This window comes from Enhydra lutris, unplaced genomic scaffold, assembly GCF_002288905.1.
Source record: "Enhydra lutris kenyoni isolate GAN:26980312 unplaced genomic scaffold, ASM228890v2 scaffoldscaffold35, whole genome shotgun sequence".
Classification (NCBI taxonomy): domain Eukaryota; kingdom Metazoa; phylum Chordata; class Mammalia; order Carnivora; family Mustelidae; genus Enhydra; species Enhydra lutris.
The window spans coordinates 4,577,193-4,604,461 of record NW_019154119.1 but is presented as its reverse complement, the minus strand read 5'-3'; the positions used below and the strand labels follow the sequence as shown (position 1 = coordinate 4,604,461).

Genomic DNA, 27,269 nt, shown 5'->3' with positions numbered 1-27,269 from the left:
AATGAATGAGTAAAGTTTGCTATTTCCTTCCCCTAGATCAAAATGGCAACTGCAAATGAAAATGGGAAAAGGTCACTAATATAGAAAGAAGAACCAACTACGAGACAATGAGAAAACACTGGATCAAAATTCGAAACATTTGATCCTAGCCCAAATTTAGTCACACATTTATGATAAACATTAGATAATTCATTCTTTGTTATGTCTAAGTACTTACTGAATTGAAGACTAAAAATTTCTAAATATTTCAATCTTTAGAACAATGAAGTATATATAGGAGTCCTTCATTTTATACTTGAGAAAACTTAAACTTGGAAAGGTTTATGTAATTGGCTAAAGATCACAAAGTAAATTAAAAAAAAAACCCTACATTATGTAATTTCTAAAGGCCTTTTCCAACTCTAAAATTCTAACACGGAAAAGAAACAACGAAAAGTAGAATTCAAAATTTGGATGGGGAACTATTTACCTCAACACGAAGCCAAATCCTTCAAGAATTTGTAAAATTTCACCATGTGCCCTTCCAATATTTTTTTTGTAGACTACTTTCATGTAAAATTCCCCCCAACCCTTTGATCTATGCTTCACTGGTCCTTCCTCAAAAGCTCTGCAAAGCAAATTTACCGCTGAATGCCCATGGTGTGCTAAACATAACGCCAAATCCTGCCATTACAAACTTGAAGGAAATACAATTACTTCCTGCTGTCAAGGATCTTAAAAGTTTCACAAGAAAGCATTATGGTACCACACCAGAAGTGTCCTAACACTTGTTGAGAAACAGAAGAGACTCTGCAAGAGGTAGGGGTGAAGAGGCATTAGATGAGATACAGCAGAAATAGCTAACATTAACTGGGTCTTGAAAAATAAATAGAATGCAATACCCTAGAAGTACCAGGATTTTGTTCAAGAGTAGCAAAACATTTCATCTCAGTTTTAAATATTCTCTCTTCTGATCATTTTTCAACACTGTGTTAAACTTTGTGAATACAAAAGCATACCAAGAGTAAGTCTGTGGTAATACTCTAAAACTCTTGCCAGGTTATTACCAATAGCTTAGATCCATCACTTTACAAGTAGGCTCATTTCACTTTAAATTTACTCCTAGCTTTATCTTCTGACAGTCCCAGCCTCAAATTTCATGCTGCAACTAGACAAGAAGCCTCAGATAACTCCCTGAAATCATGCTTTCTCACACTGGTTCACAATGATCTCTATATGTGCTATCCACTCTTTCCTAAACTTTTTTTTTTTTTTAAGATTTTATTTATTTATTTGACAGACAGAGATCACAAGCAGGCAGAGGGGGAAGCAGAGAGAGAGGGGGAAGCAGGCTCCCCACCAAGCAGAGAGCCTGATGCAATGCGGGGCTTGATCCCAGGACCCTGGATCATGACCTGAGCCAAAGGCAGAGGCTTTAACCCACTGAGCCACCCAGGTGCCCCTCTAACCCTGTTTTTAACCCTCCACTCAAGCCAATGCTTTCTGGATGATGCTTTCTCTGACCTTCCCAGATACAGACAAGCATACCTTCTAAAACCCCTTATTAAACTTTAATTTCAATGATTTTTAGTAAATTAATTCAGTTGTGCAACCATCACAAGTCAGTTTTAAAACATTTCCATTATCTCCAAAGATCACCCTCATGCCCATCAATCCCTACTCACACTCCCCACCCAACAACCACTGATTTAACTGTCTCTAGGGATGTGCCTTTTCTAGAACTGTATCATGTAGTCTGTTCTCTAGTTTCTCTCACTTAGCATAATATACTGAAGCTCATCCACACTGTAGAATGTTATCAGTTCATTCCATTTAATGCTGAACAGTATTTCACTGTGTGTATATATAAATGTTTGGTTTCCCCAATCACCAGTGAATGAATAATGGGCTGTTTCCACTATTATGAATAATGGTAGTAGGAACATTTGCATTCAAGTCTTTGTATGAACATATTTCTCTTCTGTAGTTACCTAGGAGTGGAAATGCTGAGTCATATCATAGGTTTATGACTTCCATCTTAAGAACTGCCAATTTTTCAAAAAATGACTACATGCTTTAAAATTCCACCACCAGTGTATAAGGCCTCCACTTTCTCTAACATCCTTTGCCAACACTCAATACTGTCTGGTAGTTGTGCAGTGGTATCCCATTCCTGAATGACTAATGATATTAACAATATTTTCCCATGCTTTATTAGCCCAAGAGACTACATACTCTTCGGTGAAATGTCTATTTAAATCTTAACCATAGTCTTTTTTACCTTAATTGTGGTAAAATAGTCATAACATAAAATTTGCCATTTTTATCATTTTTAATTATACAGCCTGTACCATTAAATATATTCGCATTGTTATGCAACCATCATACCATCGAACTCCAAAACTCTTTCATCCTCCCCAAGTGAAATACTGTATTCAGTAAATACTGATACCCCTACTCTCCCTTTCCCCAGCCCCTGACAATCACCATTCTACTTTCTATCTCTGTGAATATGACTACTCTAGGAACTTTTTAGAAGAGGAATCACGTATTTGTCCATAGTGACAGGCCTATTTCACTTAGCATGATGTCTTCAAGGTTTATCTACGCTATAGCCTGTGTTAAAATTCCCTTCCATTTTAAAGCTAAAAATGTTATACTGTATGCATATGCCACATTTTTTTTATCCAGCTATCTGCTGATGGACATTTGTATGTTTCTACCTTTTGGCTATTGTGAATAATGTGGCTATGAACATGGGTATACAAATACCTGTTTGAATCGCTGCTTTCACTTCTTTTGAGTGTATGCTCAAAAGCAGAATTGCTGGATCATAGGATAATTCTGTTTAACTTTTTAAGGAATCACTGTACAATTTATTTTCAATGACACTGTGAAATTTTATATTCCCACCAGCAATACACGATGGCTCAAATTTCTTCAGGTCCTGACCAACATTAGCTATTTTCTGTTTGTTTGTTTTTTAAGATTTTTATTTATTTGACAGAGAGCAAGAGAGCACAAGCAGAGGGAGAAGCAGGCTCTCCACTGAGCAGGGAGTCCGATGCGGAACTCGATCCCAGGACCCTGGGATCATGACCTGAGCCCAAGGCCGCTTAATCGACTGAGCCATCAGGCATGTGCATTTTCTGTTTTTATGATAATAGCCATCATAATGGGTATGAACTGACATCTCATTGTGGTCTCAATTTGATTTCCCTTTTGATTAGTGATGTTCAATATCTTTTCATATGCTATTGGCCATGTGAATATGGCTCCTTTAGGGGAAGTATGGTTGGCTGGGTTTTTATTCTTCAGTTGTAGAGCTATTTACTCTGGATATCAACCCTTTATGAGATATATGATTTGCAAATACCTTCTGCCATTCTGTGGGTTGCTTTTTCAGTCTTTTTTCAACTTTTTCAGGTGGGGCTTGAACTCGTGACCCCAAGATCAAGAGTTGCATTCTCTAGTGACTGTGTCAGCCAGGCACCCTGAAAGAGTTCTAATACATTCTGGATGTAAGTCTTATCAAGATATGCAATTTGATGTATCTGAAATATTTTTTTCCCAGTCTGTGGCTTGTTTCCTCATTTTCTTAATGGTGGCTTTTTAAAAGTATTTAATTTTGATAAAGCTAACTTTATTAGGTTTTTCCTGGATTGTTTTCTTACATATTATATACATATTTTACATGCTATACTATCATAGCACTTCTCATACTGTATTATTTTTTCCAGGTCTCTCTTCCTTCTACGCTTTTTTAAAAAATATATGTGTATTTTTATTTATGGGGGTAGGGAGCAGAGGGAGAGGGAAAGAGAATCTCAAACAGACTCTGTGCTGGGTGTGGAGCCTGACCTCACGACCCTGAGATCATGACTGAACCAAAATAAAGAACTGGACACTTAACCAACTAAGCCACCCAGTTGGCCCACTCTGAACTTTGAATTATTAGAGAACAGTGGCTATCTTTTGGTTTTTCACCTATTTTATTCATTCATTCATTCAATAAAGATTAACCATACTGGAAATATGTACATGTATGTATGTGTCAGTTTGTGAGTATTCTGTATGTGTGTACACATAAAGCAGCTAAGCACGCTGAATGAAAGCATGAGAAGAACAGACACTGGACCTGCCTTCAACAAATTCACTTATTATGACAGTGCATTGCACACAATAGGCACACAACAAGTTTTTGTTTTTTTTTTTAAAGATTTTTTTTATTTATTTATTTGACAGAGAGATCACAAGTAGGCAGAGAGGCAGGCAGAGAGAGAGGAGGAAGCAGGCTCCCTGCTGAGCAGAGAGCCCGATGCGGGGCTCGATCCCAGGACCCTGAGATCATGACCTGAGCTGAAGGCAGAGGCTTAACCCACTGAGCCACCCAGGCGCCCCAGGCACACAACAAGTTTTTGATGAATAAACAACGGTTCTAACTTGATAAATACAAAACTTAAAACTTCCCTGACCACTCATCAGCCTAAACATCATAATATCCAGAAATGGTCTCTCTGCTTATAGAGTACAGTGCATTTTAAGTGCATGACCTTTGTAATCAGGCAAATATGGGTTCAAAACTTTGCTCTACCATACTAGCTGTGAGTTTCTTCATCTGTCAAATGGGAAAACGACAGTAATACTTTTCTTACTGAACAGTTAAAAAAACTTGTGTTAGATAATAAATGTAACTGGCTTCTACAAGTGCCTTGGAATAGTTGCCTAAGTGGCAGCAAATCTTTCATTACCAAAATCTTTTCATTTTACCTCATTTATTAAATCTTAGAGGTGTCAGTCCCCAGTTTTAAAGGTAGAGTTCATTCAGACTCTAATGGGGAAAATTAATGTTTTAAGACACAAGATCTCAAAGATAAAAGGAATGGGAAATTAGGTCAGAAATGAACCTAAGACAGTGTTCATGAATAAAATCTGCTTTCCTCAAAACAAAGTAAGTAAATAATCCATTAAATAAAAATAAACTGACATTTTACCTTAACATAGTAATAATTCATGCTCATTTATTGCAGAGAGTTGTAATTTTAAAAGACTTACAATAACCTCTTTCCTTATAAATTTTAGGAATCATTTAATTGTTATACAACAAAAATATCAATACTGGGGCGCCTGGGTGGCTCAGTGGTTAAAGCCTCTGCCTTCAGCTCAGGTCATGATCTCAGGGTCCTGGGATCGAGTCCCACATTGGGCTCTCTGCTCAGCAGGGAGCCTGCCTCCTCCTCCTCTCTCTCTCTGCCTGCCTCTCTGCCTATTTGTGATCTGTCAAATTAAAAAAAAATCTTTAAAAAAATATATCAATACTAAGATACTTCTCTTGTATACGTGAATCATTCATCTGAGTTTTCAATGCCCCTACTTGGATTTCTCTACTTAAGTTATTGATTTTTAACTCCCAGTTCCCATGATAAACTGAGAGACACAAAAAGACATGAAATACTGAAATAACAAAATGCTGCTTGTAATCTTTACTTTCCTAAGTGTAGCTAATGCGATATTTCCTTAAAATTCATTTCCAGGGGGACTTGGGTGGCTCAGTCAGTTAAGTGTCTGACTCTTAATTTTGGCTCAGGTCACACCTCAGGGTTGTGAGACTGAGCCCCACATGGGGTTCTGCACTGGACATGGAACCTGCTTAAGATTCTCTTTCTTCTGTCCTTCACCCCTCCCTCTCTAAAATAAATAAATAGACCAAAAAATAAAATAAAATTCATTTCCAATTATATCATCTTGAGCCTGCCCACAATAATTTAATACCAAAATACATACTATGAATCTGTTCAGAAATGTAAATGCAATTCTTTCTGACCAAAGTTTGTTTTCCTTCCTATATATTTCTACTTTTTATCTGCTTCCTTGTTTAAAAAGTCCCTTCCGATGCTCAATCCTCAATTCTTTATTCTAACTCTCCTGAAGAGAAATAATTTGCAATTCCCATGTAACTCAACTCAAATTCTCCAGCTATTCTCAGAAAGAGTCTACAGGGTCCACAAAAGTAAATTTACCTACAGTAGAATTTTGCAAAAAACAAAAAAGAAAAAAGAAAGTAGGCTGAACAAGAGTTCAAACCAATGTGGTGATTCAGTGATAAATTCCTATATGTTAAGCAACAAACATTTACTAAGTAATTCCAATGTGTCAAGAAGTAGATAAGTGAAGGCCAGTAAGACAGTCCCCTCCTCTCAAAGACCTTGTGGTCTAAGTCAGAGGTTCTCAAACGTTTTGGTCTCAGGATCTTATTAAACTCTCAAAAACCACTTGGGAACCCAAATGAGCTTGTTTATGTGGGTTACATCTGTCCGTAATTATGTATTAAAAATAAAACTAAGAGCATTCCAAATTATGTATTCATTTAAAATCCATTATATATTAACACTGAAAATGTATTTTGGAAAAATATATTCTTTTAAGAAATGTATTTTCCAAAATATGAAATATACATAAAATAAAATTTAACAAGAAAAATGGCATTGTTTTACATTTCTTCAACTCTCTTTAATGTCTGGCTTACTGAGAGACAACTGGATTTTCATTTCCACTTCCGCATTCAATGTTACATGTTGTTTTGACTGTAGTCATGAAGAAAACCCATAGTCAAGCAGATATGTAGTTAGAAAAAAGAGGAATGTGACATCTCCCTGAAAGCCTTGTGGGGCCCACAGAAGTCCTTGGATAACAGGTGATCTAGAGCAATGATTTCCAAATTTTTTTATCTAACACCTCATCAGTAAAAAAAATCTGAAAATATCTCTTCTAGTATATTTATTTAACACACTATTTAAATATACTATTCTACTAATATTATCTTTTCTATTATAAAACCTGTATACACAAAATACTAAATATGAAGACAAAGTACTTTTTTTTTTTAAGCTTTTATTTATTTATCTGACAGACAGAGATCACAAGTAGGCAGAGAGGCAGGCAGAGAGAGAAGGAAGCAGGCTCCCCGCCGAGCAGAGAGCCTGATGCGGGACTTGATCCCAGGACCCTGAGATCATGACCTGAGCCAAAGGCAAAGGCCCTAACCCACTAAGCCACCCAGGCGCCCCAACACAAATGAAGTTCTAATGTTTTTTTCAATATTCCAATGTACTGCCTTAAGTACAAACTTACTTTGGGAACTACTGGATTAGGAGAGAGATGTACCTACAAAGAAACATCTACAAGAGAATGCTAAAGAGCTCTAAAAGATGAAATTATTACTTTGTCCCACAAAAAGAAAGTAGTTTTATATTACTAATAAAACACTACCCCTCCCCCAGGGGGGGCCGGGGTGGCTCAGTGGGTTAAGCATCCGATTCTTGATTTCGGCTCAAGTCATGATCTCGGAATCAGGGAATGGAGCTCCATGACAGGCTCTGTGCTCAGGAGGGAGTCTGCTTGGGGTTCTCTCCCTCTCCCTCTGTCCCTCCCCACCCCTCACACCTGTTTGCACAAGCTCTCTAAAATAAATAAATAAATAAATCTTAAAAACAAAAAAACAAACAAAAACATTACCCCCATGGTAACTTAATTCTTTTTTGGTTTTATTCTATTTTATTTTATTTTTTTTAAGATTTTATTTATTTGACAGAGATCACAAGCAGGCAGAGAGGCAGGCAGAGAGAGAAAAAGGGGGAACCAGGCCTCCTGCTGAGCAGAGAGTCTGATGCGGGACCCTGAGATCATGACCTGAGCTGAAGGCAAAGGCTTAACCCACTGAGCCACCCAGGCACCCAGTTTTGTTCTATTTTAAAAGCTGTGGGGAGAACCTTTTCGTTTCATCCCTGAATGAGTTTACCTCCTGAGAACAGTAGCATTTACTACGAAAGATTCAGAAAATACAGATGAGGGGTGCCTGGGTGGCTCAGTGGATTAAGCCTCTGCCTTCGGCTCAGGTCATGATCTCAGGGTCCTGGGATCCAGCCCCGCATTGGGCTCCCTGCTCAGCGGGGAGCCTGCTTTCCCTTCTCTCTCTGCCTGCCTCTCTGCCTACTTGTGATCTCTGTCAAATAAACAAATTTTTTTTAAAAGTCTAAAAAAAAAGAAAATACAGATAAGAAATGAAAATTATTATAATCTTAATACTCAGTAATAATTACTATTGACACTTGTTAATAATTATATATATAAATAGCTTTATTTAAATATATAAAACTATACAACTACTATATAGTTATTTCCATATAAATTTGGATAATACTATACATCCTGATTACCTGTATTTTTTAACAATGTATTCACAACATCTTTTCATGACTTTTTTTTAAGATTTTTTTTTTAAGATTTTATTTATTTATTTGACAAACAGAGATCACAAGTAGGCAGAGGCAGGCAGAGAGAGAGAGAGGAAGAAGCAGGCTCCCCGCTGAGCAGAGAGCCCGATGTGGGGCTCAATCCCAGGACACTGGGATCATGACCCAAGCTGAAGGCAGAGGCTTTAACCCACTGAGCCACCCAGAAGCCCCTAAGATTTTATTTTTAAGTAATCTCTACACCCAACATGGGGCTCAAATTCACAACCTTGTGATCAAGAGTCACATGCTCTACCAACTGAGCCAGGACCTCATGACATTATTTTCTACATCAATATTTTAAAGGTTTCATCGTGTTTCATGGAAGAAATTTATAATTTAGCCAATTCTCTCCAATATGACAGTTTCCAATAGATGAATAAAGGCTATGATATTTTATATTTTTTGTGTGTGGTCTGCACTGCATCTTTGTGTTAGTCTGTGAAAAACTCTTCAGATAAACCCCTACAAATGGTATTGCTGAGCCAAAATATGTGTACATATTTAAATCTGTTACTCAGACTGCCCTTGAGAGATTTATTCAACTGCTTTTTATATTTGCCTACTTGACAGGTTAAAATCTGTATTTTACTTTTAAATTATCCACTGTATTTATTATTTAAACTCAATTAACCAATGTATAGTACACCATTAGTTTCAGATAAAGAGTTTATTTTATTTTTAAGATTTTATTTATTTGACACAGAGAGAGAGATTGCAAGTAGGCAGAGAGGCAGACAGAGAGAGAGGGGAAAGCAGGCTCCCCACTGCACAGAGAGCCCGATGCAAGACTCGATCCCAGTACCCTGAGATCATGACCTGAGCCGAAGGCAGAGGCTTAACCCACTGAGCCACCCAGGCGCCCCTCAGATAAAGAGTTTAATAATTTATCAGTTGCATGTAACACCCAGTGCTCGTCACATCACATGCCTCCTTAATGTCCATCACCCCATTACCCCACCCCCCACTCACCTCCCCTCCAGCAAACCTGTTTGTTTCCTATACTTGAGTCTCTCATGGTTTTTCACCCTCTCTAATGACCTTCCCATTCGGTTTTCCCTCCCTTCCCCTATAATTCTCTGTTCCACTATTTTTTCCCCCGCTGTACTTTCTTAAAGGCACTCTAGTAACTGGCAGTTTCCTGCTTTTAGAATCACTTGGGTTTTTTGCCACACACTGTCTGTTCTACAGATCAGGCACTTTGCTAATCTACAGTTACTTAGTCTGCAACACTCTATGCTTTTCACTTATTCAACAAACATTTACCAACATGTGCTACCTATTATTCACTACGATCTCAGTTTGTCATCTCAAAAGCAAGCATTCTAATAGCAAAGCTAAAATTTAAATCAAAGTCTTAGGGGCAGCGAAGGATTTCCAAAGAACAGTAAGTATAAAACATGTTATGTAATGAGTAGTCTAAGAATTCTCATAATCTTCTCCCCACAAATGTGAATATCCATGATAGCTTTACTAGCTACTTGGTTAATAATGGCAAAGAACAGAGAAAACAAATGGGAAAAAAGAGTTGAAATTTCAGGATTCGATGTTAATAACTCTTTAATATTTTAGCTACTAATTAAGGGCACTAGTAAACAAATAATGAGTAAGTTGAATTCATTAAAAATTATGACAATAATATGGCAATACTGAAAATCTGTATGATATAATATTAACTTTAAAAAACTAAACCAACGGGTAGGCCTGGGTGGCTCAGCCAGTTGAGCGTCTAACTCTTGAATTCAGCTCAGGTCTTGATCTCAGGGTAGTGAGTTCAAGCCCTATTTTGGGCTTCACACTGGGCATGGAGCTTAGTTTAAAAAAAAAAAAAAGAACTAAACCAACAATGAAATCGATATGTGAACAGAAAATAGGAGTAGGCAAAATTGCTGTATCAAAAAAATGGGTTCATAAAACCTTTACTTACAGATTTTTCAGACAATATAAGGAAAAGAACACGTAATTATATATTCCTAAGAAGACCCCTCAATTATCCCAAATTTTCTTTATCTCTTAGAAAATTATAATGAAACTACTTCACAGTGAGGATCTAATTTTTAAAAGTGGCTTCTAGGTTATGTCCAGGTTCAATCCATTTAAATCAATTTCAAGTAAATACCTACTTTATAATACCAAGCATTTTATAGCTCTGTGGTTTCCAACATAAATTCACATATACCATCTCACACCAAGAAGTCTGTCTGTTACCCACATTTTATAGATGAGGCAACTGAGGCTATTATAGGTTCAAAAGTTTATCTAAAATTGAAAGACTATTAAGTTGGTACAACTTCATTTTTCTGACTCTTACTACATATAGCATTCTACTAAACTTTATTGGCCCCTATGATAAAAAAAATTGTGATTAATGGTCTTAATTAAGAATATCAGGGGGCGCCTGGGTGGCTCAGAGGGTTAAGCCTTTGCCTTCGGCTCAGGTCATGATCTCAGGGTCCTAGGATCGAGCCCCTACATCGGGCTCTCTGCTCAGCGGGGAGCCTGTTTCCCCCTCTCTCTCTGCCTGCTTGTGATCTCTCTCTCTCTGTGTCAAATAAATAAATAAAATCTTAAAAAAAAAAAAAGAATATCATATTCTGAATAACCAAAAATCAATTATTCTAAATTTAATATATTTACTTACAAAATCAGCAAGACAGCTAACAAGTGCTAAACAAAAAGACCTCAGTAAACAGGTATCTTAATCATAAAATTCTACATAATCAAGGTTTACATTATAGCATTTAAAACATGCAGAGCTTTCATATAAACTGTGTCACCAAGACAAAATACTTCTAAGCATTTCTAAAGGTGATCATTTCAAGACCTAGTAAGCTTAGGGTATTAAAAACACAATTTTTTAAAAATCAGTTTCATTCACAAGTTGACTATTTTTTTCTGTGATTTTACCTTTGATTCTAATACATTAAATATGAGTTGGCTTTGAACTCAAAAACTAAATACCAGATTTGAAAACTACACACAGCAGAATTAACAGTCAAATTAACAATAATGCTACCAAGGAAAGAACTGAAAGGTCGAGTCCCAGCAAACAATCTACCAGACAGTAAGAACAAGAAGGCTAATTGTAATGGAACTAACTGTTATACAGCTTCAGCCTTTATAGTACATATCATACATATGTTGGGCTCTAGTCTAAACATAAATTATCTCAATCTTCACAGTAACAGTGACAAATCTATCATTAGTCCCAAAAAAGAGAGTGAAACTTAAATCATTAACTTTCTTAAATCACAGAGCTAATAATTGGTATAACCAAAGCATGAATCTAAACAGTATTTATTTTGTTAAATAAGTTAAATTTATTAAATAAATTAAACGTGTCCAATTTATAAGATCAACTATTTTGAAACGATAAGGTAAATATTTAATCAGTTCTTACCTCTTCAGGAAGTTCACTGTACATGGTTTCAGAGGTAGACAATAAAAATATAGGTGAAAATGATGGTATATCTTGTAGCAATGTCAGAAAAGTAGCTCTCACAGTTTCACTGACAGCTTCCCACCAATCACCAATGTGAGGCATGTAAACAATACTAGGTACTGTTCTTCGAGCTTCACGAAAAATCTAATTAAGGAAAGAACTGGCATTAAAAATTCAAATTGATATTATTCTAAAGTTTACTCAGCAACCCCCAAATACATGAAATGTCAGGCCTGTTACTGCAATTATTCTCAGCTCAAATATTTAAGCCTTTCAAGATGTGATATACAAGTCTCACATAATAGCTTCTATCTACCCTTGCCCCACCTAAAAAAAGAAGGGGTGTGGGTTTTTTGCCATTTTGTTATTCCTATTCAGTATTTATTGATAGCATAAAGGTATCAAATTGCTCCACTTATTAAGTAAAGATAATAAAGCAAAACACCAGTATAAATATGCTGCAAATAAAGAGATAAACATGCACCTCTATGTCACCCATGTCAGAATGATGTATCAGTAAGCACAAAGAAGAGAAGGAAGACATAGTTTCCATGTTTGTGCACATTCCCTAAAATCACTAAATATATGAATTAAAACATTTTTACCACAATGTACCACCCTAGAGCTTAAAATTAATGAACTACCTGCTGAACCACTTGTTTACCTCCTATTACCTTAATTCAATCCTCCATAAAGTAGTCACAAAATACCTTCACATCGCTAAAGAGCAGTAAATAAATTAGCAAAAAGCTCTGAGACACTCCCATTGTCAGAAAATACAAACTAAAGTTTCCTCGGGTGTTAAAGAGAGTCCTAACCGGAGCTTCAGTCGCACTCGGCCAACATACGCCAATAAGGACCAGGTTGGCTATTAGTAAGCTGCCAAGCAGAACTACTGCCCTTTACATATGTATCAACAACAGCTCAATAGTCCATCAACAAATTCTGGTGGGTTAATATGGCATCTCTTCAATACTTTTTACAAGTGAAAGAATAAATGTAAATATCTTTCTTCAATTTCAGAATTCTATTTCTAAAATTCTCTACTACTTTGCCTTATTTTAAACACGCTTCAATTGACCTATGTAAAGTGCAAGATACGGAAATAATTATCTAGTATTTTTTTTATCTAATATTCCGAATGATCAGGACTATCAGAAACATTCCTAAGAATCAAAATGATTATTTTTCTTTAATGAGTAACCCTACCACTTGCATGAATTTTTCAAATGCTACATTTTATAAAGCTTAAACATTCTGTGTAAAATAAAATGTACTGCCAATTTAATAAACCAGATGGAAGATGCTGAAATAAAATTTTCCCCCAAATTGGAAATGTAGATGTTATGATCACTCACATCAAAAGTAATATTTGCTCCTTCCCTTCCTTTAATATTTGCATATCCACCAATCCAGAACAGTTGTACAGTACAACTCCAGGACTCTCAAATTTTGACCTTTTCTGCAAACACGCACCCTCTTATCCTGGATCTTGAAAATCCAAGGATTATTGTTTTCCAAAGTTCTTGTAGAAGATTCATAAGAGAAAAACAAGCATAAATATTGGCAAAAGGAAGGAACCACACAGGAGCACAAAGGCAAGTGAGGCATTTAATCCCCCCCACAAAAAAAAATTGTTACATGCCACCCAAATCAGGGATGGTATGTGTAAGACAGTGACCAACGCCTTTTGTCTTTCCAATTCCCATTCTGTGCTGGTAAAACTAGGGAGAGTCAGCAGGGAAAAAAGTGTGATTACATGGAAAAGACTAATGAGCTATACAGCTTACTGAAAAACCTCACAAAACTAACCACCTAATTCAGCCATGCAAGTTACCACATGCCCAAGGAGAAATGAGAAAACATGCCTTTAAAAAATATAAAATGTAGCCTTTCATTCTAATACTTGTAGGTTAGATTTTCTAGAAATATGTGTTGAGAACATCTAGCTGCTATAAGTACCAAAAAATAAGGGCAAAGCAACAGAAGAAGGTTAAATGATAAAAAAAACTTTACAGAGCCAGAAGTTAAATAATGCAGTACTATAGGTGTTTTAAACTCATTTGCAAGGCTGAACTAGAAACAAAAGCATCACCAACTCTAAAGGAGTTGAGGGGTTTGGGGTTGTTTTTTTTTTTTTTTTCTATTTCTTTCCTCTTTTCATCCAATTCTCCCCAAATTAACAAAGTGAACACGATATCCTATTGAACTTATTTCCAAAGACTTTAGGAAAGTATCTTTATCAGTAGAACTTTTAAAAATTGTATTTTAAAACCTAAAGGGGGAAAAAGCCAGGAAGAAAAAAGCCTAAGACAAATACAGAAAATTAAAAAGGCTTAGGCTTTCTGGTCCATGAATGTATAATTACCTGATTTTATAATTAATCCAACTACATGCAGTATCAATACCCAGGGGCTATTTTCAAAATTCCTCTCCTAAACCTTTACAGCAAAAACATCCTTAATTTCTAGAAAACTTCAAAAGCACTAATAAAACAAGTGTTACTTTTAATTTCTTACCCCATGTAACCTCAGAATATTTAAACTTTCATATTTTCTTTAAATACACAGCCAACCTGTTCTAATTCTCCAGCTTTTTATAATGAAAATTCGAAAAGAATAGTCTAAAAACAGTATTTAAAAATTCAGAAAAAAAGTTTAATTCTATCGTGATTTTTCCATAATGTAAAAACCGTTCTTCAGCAGTTTGCTGGTAACTTTTAAAGTTGTGGAATAAGATACACTCTGTGAAATTATTTAACCAGATTCAGAGTAGAAAAATAAAGCCTAGTTTTAGTGAAGCGGCAACTGTCTTGGGAACAAGTGATGCCATTTGATAACTAGAAAAATACTCACCTATAGGGTGTCTTGGATTGGTGGATGTGCAAGGTGTAGTAGAAAACAGAAAAACTGTTATAGAGAAAAAAAGACAGTAGGCCAAATTACTGAACCAACCGTTCCAAAATACCTCTGACATGACCAGCACTCTTGCACAAATAAAATGAACAAACACCAATGTATGTGAACTGTTCATTTTGATGCTTTAAACAATATATTCTATTTCGTTCTGGCCTCTTCTTGCCCCAGACATCATGGTCCCTTATGTAACTTTTTAAAAATTTCTTTATTAAAAAAAAAAAATCACAAACTACTTCCTCTGAATATTAAAGATATGAAAGAGAAAAATCAGGCCATTGAAGTTAAAAGTATCCATATAAGGAGGCACTAATTACATAAAGTGCACCTATATTTGAAAGAGTTCTTATCACCTCAAAAGCTAAACTTTAAAGTCAGCATTTTAGCCAGCAAATTAAATTGTGTAGTGCATGAAAATTTACTGTATTTTGAAAATTAAGACCATACAGCCCGTAATAAGCCACTTTCTTTAGAAACGGGAAACTAGAGTAATTTTTAAATACAAATGTGAATGAAGCAGAAAGCTCCAAGCTAGTACAGCTCTCACATTCCTAAAAGGGGCTATATAAGAGAGAGGGGAAACAACTTTTTGTCATCAATAAATTTCTAGAATCTGTCTTGCTCTTTTGCTATAATTTATAAAACATAGGTAAAAGAAAAATCTTGGAGGCTAAAATATTCTTGCTTTTTATAAAGCACTATTAAAATGCACTGTTAAGTTTATTTAATTCCTTATACCATGCTATCACAAAATATTATAATAAATAATGTATCTGCATTACAAATAACTTCATATCATATCACTTGACTCCATTTATATTCTATTTACTTAGGATTTATCAAGCATCTCTGTGAAAAGGAGGCACTGTCTAGGATCAAGATTCAAGAAATAAAGTGCTCGATTTCTTTATAAGCATACAAAATCAGCCTGTTATAAAATATACTAGAGTTTCTATATGATTGTAATATAAAGAAACATTTATGAAAATTAAATCACTCAAATTCCTTTTGTTATTTTCATTGCCTAAGAACGTCAAGAATTTCAGTAGATGTGATAAACGCTGGACTAGGAAAATTTAATTTGTTTACAACTCAAGAAAAAGAAAATTGTTGCTATAGTAATACACAGAAACCCATGTGCACAAACACAAGAGTATCCAAAGTATACACAGACTGCTATGGAGAAATCCAGAAACCCTTATGCACAAACACAAGAGCATCCAAAGATACACATAGGTAAGTATCTAAATTCCTTCATGCTAGTTAACCAAAAAGGATTTCCCCTGAACATTTCCAAATACAATTTCTTCCTGGGAAAAGAAATACACTAATATTTTCACAGAAAGAAAAAAAAAGATCCTTACTGACCATTTGAAACACCATACAGTATCCAAACTCCAAACTCTCTCACAGATAATATATAAATTTATCAATTCAATCATACTTCTGAATTAATGAAAAAGATAAAATATTAATCACTCATCAATCCTGGTTTTCCTAAATCAACAGCAGAAATAATAAAAAAGGCAAAAAATATATATATATTTGAAGGTGTCAAAAAAGGAGAATCATAGCTATGAATTTTTTAAGGGTGTTAATACAGGGAAGTCTTTTAGTGTCGCTACTAACATCTCCAAACTTATTGTAGGGCTCAATAATTACTTGTGAATTTAATGGAACAATCATAAATCTTCCAGGCTACACCAGGGTTGTCTATTTTCCTTCCAGAGCCTTTGGAAGACTATACAACACTCAGGTAGGAAGGTAGGTAGAGAGAGAGAGAGATACGGGGACACACACACACACACACACACACAGAACCACTTTATGAACTCTGGCAATTTTTCTGTAATAAATACCTAGTGTCCAGTGATTGGCCAAACTACAACACTGATCTACTCAAGACCTAGAATAGTAACACCCAGATGCAGGTTTAAAGTGCAGATTCCCAGGGCTCACCCTAAATTTAAGGAATCAGAAACCCTGGGAGGAGAGCCAGGGAATCAGAAATTTTAATAAGTACTCCCAGACAACTATTAATACTAACTAAATCTTCATCAACAATGAGAAAACCCTATAGTAGACACTAATCCTCTACTGTTTTCACACAATTTATAATACTCATCATCAGGTGAGGCGGTATGAAGGAGAAAAGGAAGATTTTCATATATATACGTGTGCGCATAGGTTTTACAAAACAGACACAGAATTAAACATGTATGAAGAAATATAAACTGGGTTCTTCCTATGTTCCATTTTATCACATATATAAATACAGCCCTTTAAAGGTGATTTAAGACTTCTTTCCTTTAAGATTAACTTTCATGTTTTTGTCACATTATTAAATAATCCAATTTAATTTAGATTAAGTATCTTAGAGGCTGGGGAAAAGAGCAAAAGCACAGAAGAAGAATTTGCCACAGACTAAACCACATTTATTTAGAGATAATACTGCCTACAGAAAGACTAGCTCTCAAGAAAGTAAGGGGAAAGGGAAGAAAGGGAATATAGAAAAAAGGAAGAGAGAGAAGAGGTTTTTGTTCTTTCCAGCATTTTAGCCCCTGACTAGTATGCTCTCTTTCCTAGGAATTTTATACCTTCTTATACCCACTAATAGCTCCACAAACTAAGAAAAATAAATTCCTCAAATTTATAATGTAATAGTCTCCTTTCGGATTTTTTAGAAGACACAGTAATATCTTTACAAGTTTAAAATAACTTTAAATATGTATTTAAGATACAAATAATCAGGGATCAACCAGGACAGTTTATCTGGTCTCTGGCCAATGTTCAGTTTCAGCTACCATATCTACAAAATTCTACTCAGTCGCTGGGCAGACTGGAAAATCAGGTGTAGTCATTCACAAATAAGCTCTACCTCTAACCGAGGACCTTGGAGGCAAAAGCAAAGATGAGATGTCATATCTACTAAGTGCAGTGTAATAAACCAAAACAATAAATGTTAAGTTTTTGTCCTTTTCTACTACCAAAGGACACCTCTCTCCATCCTCTCCAAGAACACAACAAAAAGTAGTAAAAGACAAGAAATGAGAAAGAGACCTAAGAGTATACAGTCAGAATTCAAATTTAGCCCAATGATGCCCAGCAGAATGCAGAAAAAATCCTAGGATCCCAGCTACACCAACATATAGTTCACTACAATGCTTTCTAAGTATGTCCTCACCTAATATAAGTCAATAATGGATTTATGACCATGTACATACACATATGACCATAAAGAACAACTATAGACAGAATACCGTCTCACTCTGAAAATGATCCTCTTCCAAAGTTATTTTATCTTTAGTTTGCTTGATACTGTCAAGTATACATATAAAAAGAAAAAAATCCAAACTGTACAGCAGAGTGTAAACTAAAATGACAAAGTTATATTCATTCCCCAACTCTCCATATTCCTTCCCCCCAAGCCAAAGTAATAGTTATTATGTATTTTAGGTTATTCTTGGACAAAATTTCTACTTATATATAAGCACAGATATAAATTTTTTAAGGTTTTTTTTACACTAAGATCATATTTTGATAAACTGATTTACAACTTGCTTTTTTCATAAATATCTCCTTTCACATATACTCCTATGTAAATTTACCACCTTCTTGTTAATGGCTTCATAGTACAAAAGGATATACCATAATTTATCATAGACCATCCCCATTAAAGGACATTTAGTTTGTTGGTCTTACTTAGTTTGGCAATGCTATACAATGATGTGATAAATGTCCTTGTACATCCAGCAGAGACTATTTACAACTAAAACATCTTTAGGAAAAATTCTTTAATGTAAAATTCCTGGGCCAAAAGTTGTATGTAATTAAAATAATAATAAAAAAAAAAAACAGTGCCAATCTACACTCCAAAATCACCAGGCATCATCAATCTTTTCATTTTTTAAATTTTTTTAAAGATTTTATTATTTGTGTCAGGGAGAAAGAGAGAGAGAGAGAGCATACAAGCAGGGGGAGTTACAGAGGGAAAGGGAGAAGCATGCTCCCCACTGAGCAGGGAGCCTGACGTGGGGCTCAATCCCAGGACCCTGAGATCACAACTTGAGCCACAGGCAGATACTTAACTGACTGAGCCACCTAGGAACCCCCAAGCTTTTTATTTTTATAAACCAGACAGTTGTTTCAAAATAGTATCCTGTTGCTTTTTTTTTTTTTTTTAAGATTTTATTTATTTCTTTGACAGACAAAGATCACAGGTAGGCAGAGAGGCAGGCAGAGAGAGAGGAAGGGAAGCAGGCTCCCTGTTGAGCAGAGAGCCCGACTTGGGGCTCGATCCCAGGACCCTGAGATCATGACCTGAGCCGAAGGCAGAGGCTTAATCCACTGAGCCACCCAGGTGCCCCTCCTGTTGCTTTAATTTGCATTTTCTTCAGCTATAAGTGAGGCTAAGAATCTTTTCAAACTTCTACTGGTTGCTTTTTCTATTCTTTTCTTCCTATAAATGGCATGATATTTTGCCAATTTTTATATTAGGTTGTCACTGTCATTATTTCTTACTGATTTTAATGTATTTTTGTATATTTAGGAAACTTACCCTTGACATGTGTGTTACAAATGTACTTTTTTGCCAGGTTGTGCCTATTAATTTTATAAAACAATTATTTCTGCCATGTGTAATTTAAATTACATAAAGTAAAATTTATTCATATCTTTATGTTTTCTGGCTTGTGTTCATTGCTTAGAAACTACTTCCTCATATTCAAGATAATAAATATATTGACCTTGTGTATTCTCTTTTTAGAGTTCATTGATAATCTAGAATTTATTTGGAGGCCACAAAAAAAGGTAGGAAATCCAGTTTTGTTTCCTTTTCTTTTTCCCCTCATAGAGTCAGACAGTTTTCCAAGACCACTTATTAAATAATTCATCTATTCTATAATATCAAATGTCATCACTATTATCATCATATCCTCACCACTGTCATACTCTAATCATCATCAGCTACTAAATTCTCATTTCTACACAGGCCTAAGTGTTCACGCTCTCTTCTAATACTTTGTCTGTCTGTCCCTGCACAGGTACATATTATTACTATGTTCTGTTACATTTTTAAAAACCTGGTAGGGCTCCCTTCAATCTATCTTTTTCCCTCTAGAACTGTCCTTGCTATGCTCCTCCTTCTTTTTTTTTTTTTTTTTTTTTTTTTTTTTGAGAGAGAGAGAGCATGTGCACAAGCAGTGGGGAGGGCCAGAAAGAGAAGAGAATCTTAAGCAGACTCCACACTAAGCACAGAGCCTGATGTGGGTGGGGTTCAATCGCACAACACTGAGATCACGACATGAGCTGAAATCAAGGGTCAGATGCTTAACCAACTGAGCCACCCAGGCATTGCTCGTGTTTATTTTCTAGAAGCACAAAGCCCTTTTCTAACTTTTCTTTTTTAACTGTGGGTATATTATACTTGAGATCGCATTTAATTTATACATTGATTTAAAAAAGAACTCACAACTTTGAGTCTTACCAGTTCTCAGTTGTGCAAAGAAGCTGTAGGAGTAGTAATAAATAAAATGACAGCTAACAGCTACTGGGTACTATATGCCATCCTTATTGGATGAGCTTATTTTAATAATTACAACCACCTTATGTAGCATTATTAACTTCATTTCATAGATGAGAAAACTAAATCTCAAAGAAGTTAGCAATTTCTCCAAGGCTACAAACAATAAGCAAAGTAGCTGATATTTTAATCAATTTGCAATTTAAATTGAGTACATCCTTTAAGTACAGTAATTAAAAAACAAAGTATGTTTTTTACTTATTCAACTGTCCTGTTCAGTGAATTTTTAGTTTTCTTCTTTTAGACCCTGAGAATTAATCATTTAATTTCTAAGTAAACTTCATAGCTATTTTAAATGGGACTATTTCTTCTATTATATTTCTAACTTGAAAACTATTTTACATTAACTCTGAACGTGTCTATCTTACAGAATTCTCTTAATGTCCCCAGTAATTTTTCAGTAGCTCCTATAAATTTTCTAAATATACAACCATATCACAGGCAAATATTTATAACTTCAATGTGTGTGTTCCAATATTTATATCTCTCAATGTCTAAATGAATCAATTTTGCATGCTTTAATAATGGTATGTTACTCTTTTGATGTGCTACTAGAATCCATTTGTAGTATTTACTTTATGACCATTGCCTAAGTGAGATCAGTCTTAGGGTTTTCTCTGTATTTTAGTTCAGCATTACAATGATCTTATCCTTTAAGATTAAAAGAATTCAACCATGAAACTATCTGGATTTAGTGCTTTTTTGATACTCAATTTCTTCTTCCACAGTTAATGTCTGTTTAGATTCTCTCTCCCCTGGATTTATTTTTAATGGTACTGAGTAATTAATTCTTACTTGCATACAAACTACAATAGTTTTGTGTCACTAAAAAGGAAAAATATGAACAAATATATACAGCTAGGATGAGTTAAATGTGTAAAACTTGGAACAAATTACTAGTATATAGGTTTTTATTTAAGCCATGGGTTTTGGGAAAAAAAGGGTTTTCTAACTAGTGAAGTACTACTAAGATGTTGATACCCAGGCAGCTGTAAGTGAAAGAGAAATGAAACCAACGCTGTTGACTATTTTTAAAAAATACATATTTCTTGCTACAAGGTACAGAATGGTTTTCAATTAAGTAGTATATATGTAGGTATTAAGTGTTTATAAAATGTATCTGAAAAAAAAGCCAAAAAAGTTACGTGCAATGCTCTTAAATGTTACTACTCTAGTGACCAAGTAGGCTAAATATCAAAGTAGAAAGTGACATTCCTCTCATTTGTTTGTAAGAAACATTAAACATTTAATGAGCACTTACTATGAACTAGACACTGTGTCAGAGACACAGAAATAGTGAAGACATGGTCCCTTGGCTCAAAAAACTTATTCCCCTAGCCTCTAGTTCCAACATGACACACTTAAATTCATAGTTATATAGTAAAACTTCAAGAAATACAAATAGCCCCACTAGAACTTTGCACTTCACAAACCAGCAAACATAAAGCAGTTGAAAATGAAATATACAAACACACCTGACTACTAACACAAATATATATAATGTTTAAATTGCTATCATTTTTCTACATTAATTTTAAAACCTGACATCTCAAATTGGTTATCATTTTCCCTTCAGTAAGGCTCCAAGTACAGACAGAAGTCTAGAAAGGCTCTGAAACCACAGTGTTGAAAAGAGGATAAGAAAAGGGCAAAAGAAACTTACTTTCTACAGTGTTTAACAGAGCCTCAATATAAGAAAGAGGGTATTAAGATTTCAGAAAAGAATGAAATATCATGTCGAAAACTATGAGCTCACATTTAAACATGATATGTATCAAAAGGATGCTTGGCCTTAATATTTGAATGTTAATGAATAACCAACAGAAAGTTAATATTCACATTACTGTTCTTCGAAAAATCTTTATCTATAAACACTACAGAGATACAACAATAAGAAAGCTAGAAGTACTCTGATTTGGTACAAACCTACCTGTGCACATGATTCTTCAGGTGTTTTGGCACTAACTGAATAAAGTGCTGGGAGATCTAGTCTGTGCACAGAGAACTTTTCTAGAGTGTGCAAAAGTGCTGGAGCAAGGTGAGAAGTTTGACCTGAGCCCCGTTCTCCAGACAGCAATAATCTCGGCCTGTAAGAGGTTGGCTGATGATATGGTGACCTGCAATACATGTAAGACATGATAATTATTCCAAAACGATACACTCTGATGATCAGTATGAAATATCAGGCAAAACATTTACACTAAAAATGTAACTCCAAATTAACAGAACTTTCTCTTATCCTTATTTAAGTACAGTGAATCATTTTTTCATTAATTCTACTTCTAAAATTTTTCTCTCTCTGACCTTTGTAATAACCAAGATGTAAAAGTATAAAAATTCATTCTAAAACTATGTAAAAATACCTGGGTATTCATCCTATCATATGCATTAACATGGAAAATGCTTCAGACACTAAGCATTAGTGACACTATTAATTATCTAAGGTCAATGTAAGAATTCCACTTCAACAAAGAAGTTGGTATATCTGAATATCATCCAAGATATAAGACCTTTTTGTTAAATAGATAAAATGCTAAATTTTATGTATATTTTACCACAATTTTTAAGATAGAAAAAAATGTGGGACTTTCTCCATGGCAGGAAAATTTGGTTTTTCAGCCAATAAAAACTAAATGCCCGTACCTGAATACATAATATCTAAAGATCTACAACAGAGAAATCAAATTTAGAGAAATAAATTAAACTAAATTCAACTTGTGGTCTCAAGATTCTACAGCACCATTAAGATGATAAATGAAACAAGTTCATCTACTATCACTATAGATAATGCAGAAAATTTTAAGTAATGCAATAAGAATAAAGCAAATAAAAAATGGAACTAATAGAAATAGATAAGGACAACACTGTTACTTATAAAGGATATGATTATGCACTAAAATAATGCAACTAAAAGAATCAACTAATAACTGTCAAAACCTACCAGAAGTAACAATTCAGAAGACAAAAATAGAAAAATCAAAACAGATCCTAATACCATCAATAACCAATTTAAGGAAGGAAAGGAGGTCCTATTCACAAATGCAAAAGTAAAATAAAATAAAACAAACAATATTAAATATTCTTAGCAAAAGTGTAAAAGTACATATACATAATGAGCCTGAATATAAAGATGTCAATTCTTCCTAACCCATTTAGCGTTAACTATAGTTTATAGTATTTTATTTCATACATTTAAAATATTCATATCAAGGCCAACAGACACATGAAAAGATGCTCAAAATCACTCATTATCAGAGAAATACAAATCAAAACCACAATGAGATACCACCTCACACCTGTCAGAATGGCTGAAATTAACAACACAGAAAACAAGGATGGCAAGGATGTGGAGAAAGGGGAACCCTCTTAAACTGTTGGTGGGAATACAAACTGGTGCAACCACTCTGGAGAACAGTATGGAGGTTCTTTAAAAAAAAAAAAAAAAAAAAAGAACTATCCTGAGATCTACCAATTCCACTATTGGGTATTTACCCACAGGATACAAAAATACAGATTCGAAGGGACATATGCACCCCTTATGTTTAGAACAGCCTTATCAACAGTAGCCAAACTATGGAAAGAGCCCAAATGCCAATCGACTAATGAATGGATAAAGAAGACGTGGTATCTATACACAATGGAATACTACTCAGCCATCAAAAATAATGAAATATTGCCATTTACAATGACATGGATGGAGCTAGAGTGTATTATACTAAGCGAAGTCAGTCACAGAAAGACAAATACCATATGGTTTCATTTATAAGTGGAATTTAAGAAACAAAACAGATGAGCAAACTGGAAAGGGGAAAAAGGCAAAGGGAAGCTAACCATAAGAGACTTAACTATAGAGAACAAATTGAAGATTGATGGAGCAAAGTGGATGGGGAATGGGCTAGATGAGTGATGGGTATTAAGGAGGGAGGGTACCAGTTGTATTGAGCACTGGGTATTATATGTAAGTGATGATCACTAAGTTCTACTCCTGAAACCAATATTACACTAAACGCTAACTAACTGGAATTTAAAAATGAGAAAAAAAATAGTCACATCGAAATCTAAAAAAAATAAAAACTGAGGAAGACAGATTTAAAACTTAATCACAATATCATATGAAAGAATAATCAAGTAAGAACATCAAGAAAATTTTGGTTAAGTGTGCTAGCTCCAATTTCAGAACATTTAAACCTGTTTTAGTAATAAGTACTCCATACAGCTTTAATTTTCTCAGCAATTCTATGAAATACATAGCTTCCTCTTATTAAGCAGATGAGGAAACCAAAACTCAAAGAAGTTAGGTATGAGACTGTACAAATGGGTGGTGAAAGACTTCAAATTTTCATTCAGGTCCATATAATTGCTAAGCTGAACCACTGTGTTAGGATGTACTCTACTTTACATTGAAATATATTACAGAATGGAATAATAGGATATAATGTAGACTACACCAAACAAAACAAACACAGATCAGAACATAACAGGCACTCCAGAAACCAAGTCACTATAGTTCAAAGAATTTCATATAAGATCATAAGCATAAAAAATAAATGGAATGGAGATGAATTATACTGTTTTTAAAAAGATTCAGATCCTCATTTCACAGAAAATTAATTTTAAGAAACAAAGAAAAAAGAAAAAACAAGAGATTCACATACCTTTAACTCATAAAAAATCTACGAACTTTTGTAACTCAAAAATTACAATCTGAACCAAATGGCAAACAACTAAATCAGACAAAGAATCTGCCACTAAAAAGTACAGTTCTTAATGTATAAAGAACTTATGCTTATAGTGTTTTAACAGAAAACAGCTTCCTGGGCAAAGGACATAAACAGATAATTCAAAAAGAAAATAGTAATAATACATTATATGTTAATTTAAAAATTTCAAAAAGAGAATAGGAACGTAACAAAATGTTCCTTCATTTAATAACTGGAGAATGCTTCCTACGGTAAGTCCTCAGCCCTGGATACCTAACAACACCAGCTATCATAGAGCTCATACTTGAAAGTATTGAGTGGGAAAAGGAAATATACAACTAATAAAATCCAGTGTGGTTAACAAGCAGCACTCTTTAAGTACAGAATGCTATGAGAGACCTCAATTAGAGACAAAAGGGTTTCCTGGAAAGTGTTACCAAAGCACGAACTCAACAGGCTAGAGGTAGAAAGGACAAATTTTATTGAAGAAATAAAAACAGGATATACAAAGAATCAAAGGCGGCCCCTGGCCCTTTGTTGTAATAGTTCATACATCTAGCTTCTTTTAAGATTTTAGGGCAATGTATGGGTAAAGATTCTAGGGTTAGGGAGGAGAGGAGGGAAGGAGAATCAGACGATGAAGAGCTAAGAAACCATGTTAAAAGTCTGGAATGCATCAATCAGAGAAAGACAATTATCATATGATCTCCCTGATATGAGGAAGCTAAGAGGCAACATGGGGGGCTTGGGGAGTAAGAAAGGAATAAATGAAACAAGATGGGATCGGGAGGGAGACAAACCATAAGAAACTCTAAACAAAACAACTGAGGGTTGCCAGGAGGAGGGGGTAGGGAGAGGGAAGTTGGATTATGGACATTGGGGAAGGTATGTACTATGGTGAGGGCTGTGAAGTGTAAACCTGGTGATTCACAGACCTGTACCCCTACGGCTAATAATACATTATATGTTAATTTAAAAATTGAAAAATTTTTTTTTAAAGTTTGGAATGCGCACTGAAGTTAATGAAGAAACATATTAGCTTAAGTAGGGAAGTGATATGATCATACACATGTTTTCAGAAGATAACTCTAGATCACTATGTCAGTAGAGGAAGAGGTTTAAAAGAAGACAAAATGGGAGGAAAGATGACCGGTTAGGAGTCTGCAGTAATAAACCAGGCATGAGACGTTAATGATAATCTAGATAAGAACAGTGTCAGAGGAAATGAGAAGGAACGGACTAGATACGGTGGAAAGAGAGGAAGGAGTTGAGGATGATGTCCAATTCTAGTCCTAACAACTGCACGGATGGTAGCTCAACAGACTCACAGGAGGAGAAGGGGAGACACAGTGCAATACATTCTGAAAGATGTGTGGCACACTAAGGGCAACAGGCAGCTAGAGACAGTCTAAAGCTCAAGACCAATGTTGGCTTAAGAAAGATTTGGTGGGGCACCTGGGTGGCACAGCTGGTTGGGCTTCCGACTCTTGATTTCTGCTTGGGTCATGATCTTGGGGTCATGGGACTGAGCGCTGTGCCGGGCTCCATGTTCAGCGCAGTCTTAGGACTCTCACTCTGCCCCTCCCCCCACTCAAATAAATAAATAAATCTTGGAAGAAAGGGAGGAAGGAAGATTTGGTAGTTACAGATCAGAGGAGAGACTTGGTAGTTATTAATAGAGATGAAAAAATTATGAAATTAATGAAAACACCTGTTATCTGTTAGATTGATAAGTTAAGAATTAATTTTAATACCATTAGCAAGCAGATGTTGGGAAAATTGGTTTTCTCATGACTAGTGGCAATGGAAAAAAGCAAAATTTTCCAAAATTAAATTTGGCAATTATATCACATACATGCTAAAATACCTATCCAAGGATATTCTGCAACTCCTCCCACTCCCAAGGACTCCCTTACCTCTTAAGCATTCTCTACATTTTTTTCATAGTGTGTATCTTCTAATACTTTATCTATTACACTCATTGTTTTATTGTCTATCTCCATCTAAAACATAAGATGAATGAGGTCAGGGGTCTTTGTCCATTTTGTTCACGGACATATTCAAGTACCTAGGACAACATATGGCACATGATGGGCACTTTGACAAAATATCTGAATGAGTAAATATGAAAGAACAAATGAATGATTCAAACAAGAAGATATTATTTTCATCTATCTGGTTGGCAAAGATTTAAAAAGGCAGTGTTCAGAATTGACACGGGTATAGGAAAAATAACACTCTCATATATCAGTGCTGAAAATGTAAATTGGTACAACTGTTCTAGAAGTCAATTTAACAACCTGTATCAAGTTTTAAATGTATATACCCTTTGACACAGCAATCACTGTTTTTAAAATTTAC

At 35.0% G+C, this 27,269-nt stretch overlaps 1 protein-coding gene across 3 annotated transcripts in view; it reads right to left on the bottom strand.

Annotated features, from left to right (window-relative positions):
• LOC111154089 (ATPase family, AAA domain containing 2B) overlaps positions 1 to 27,269 on the bottom strand; it is a 156,874-nt gene that overhangs the window by 38,097 nt on the left and 91,508 nt on the right. For all 3 annotated transcript variants that reach the window (XM_022513459.1, XM_022513458.1, XM_022513460.1), the window contains 2 exons: positions 22,139 to 22,325; positions 11,671 to 11,856 (listed from right to left, as the gene is read on the bottom strand). In XM_022513459.1, the coding sequence (XP_022369167.1) occupies positions 11,671 to 11,856; positions 22,139 to 22,325 (373 nt within the window). The remainder of the gene's footprint in view (positions 1 to 11,670; positions 11,857 to 22,138; positions 22,326 to 27,269) is intronic.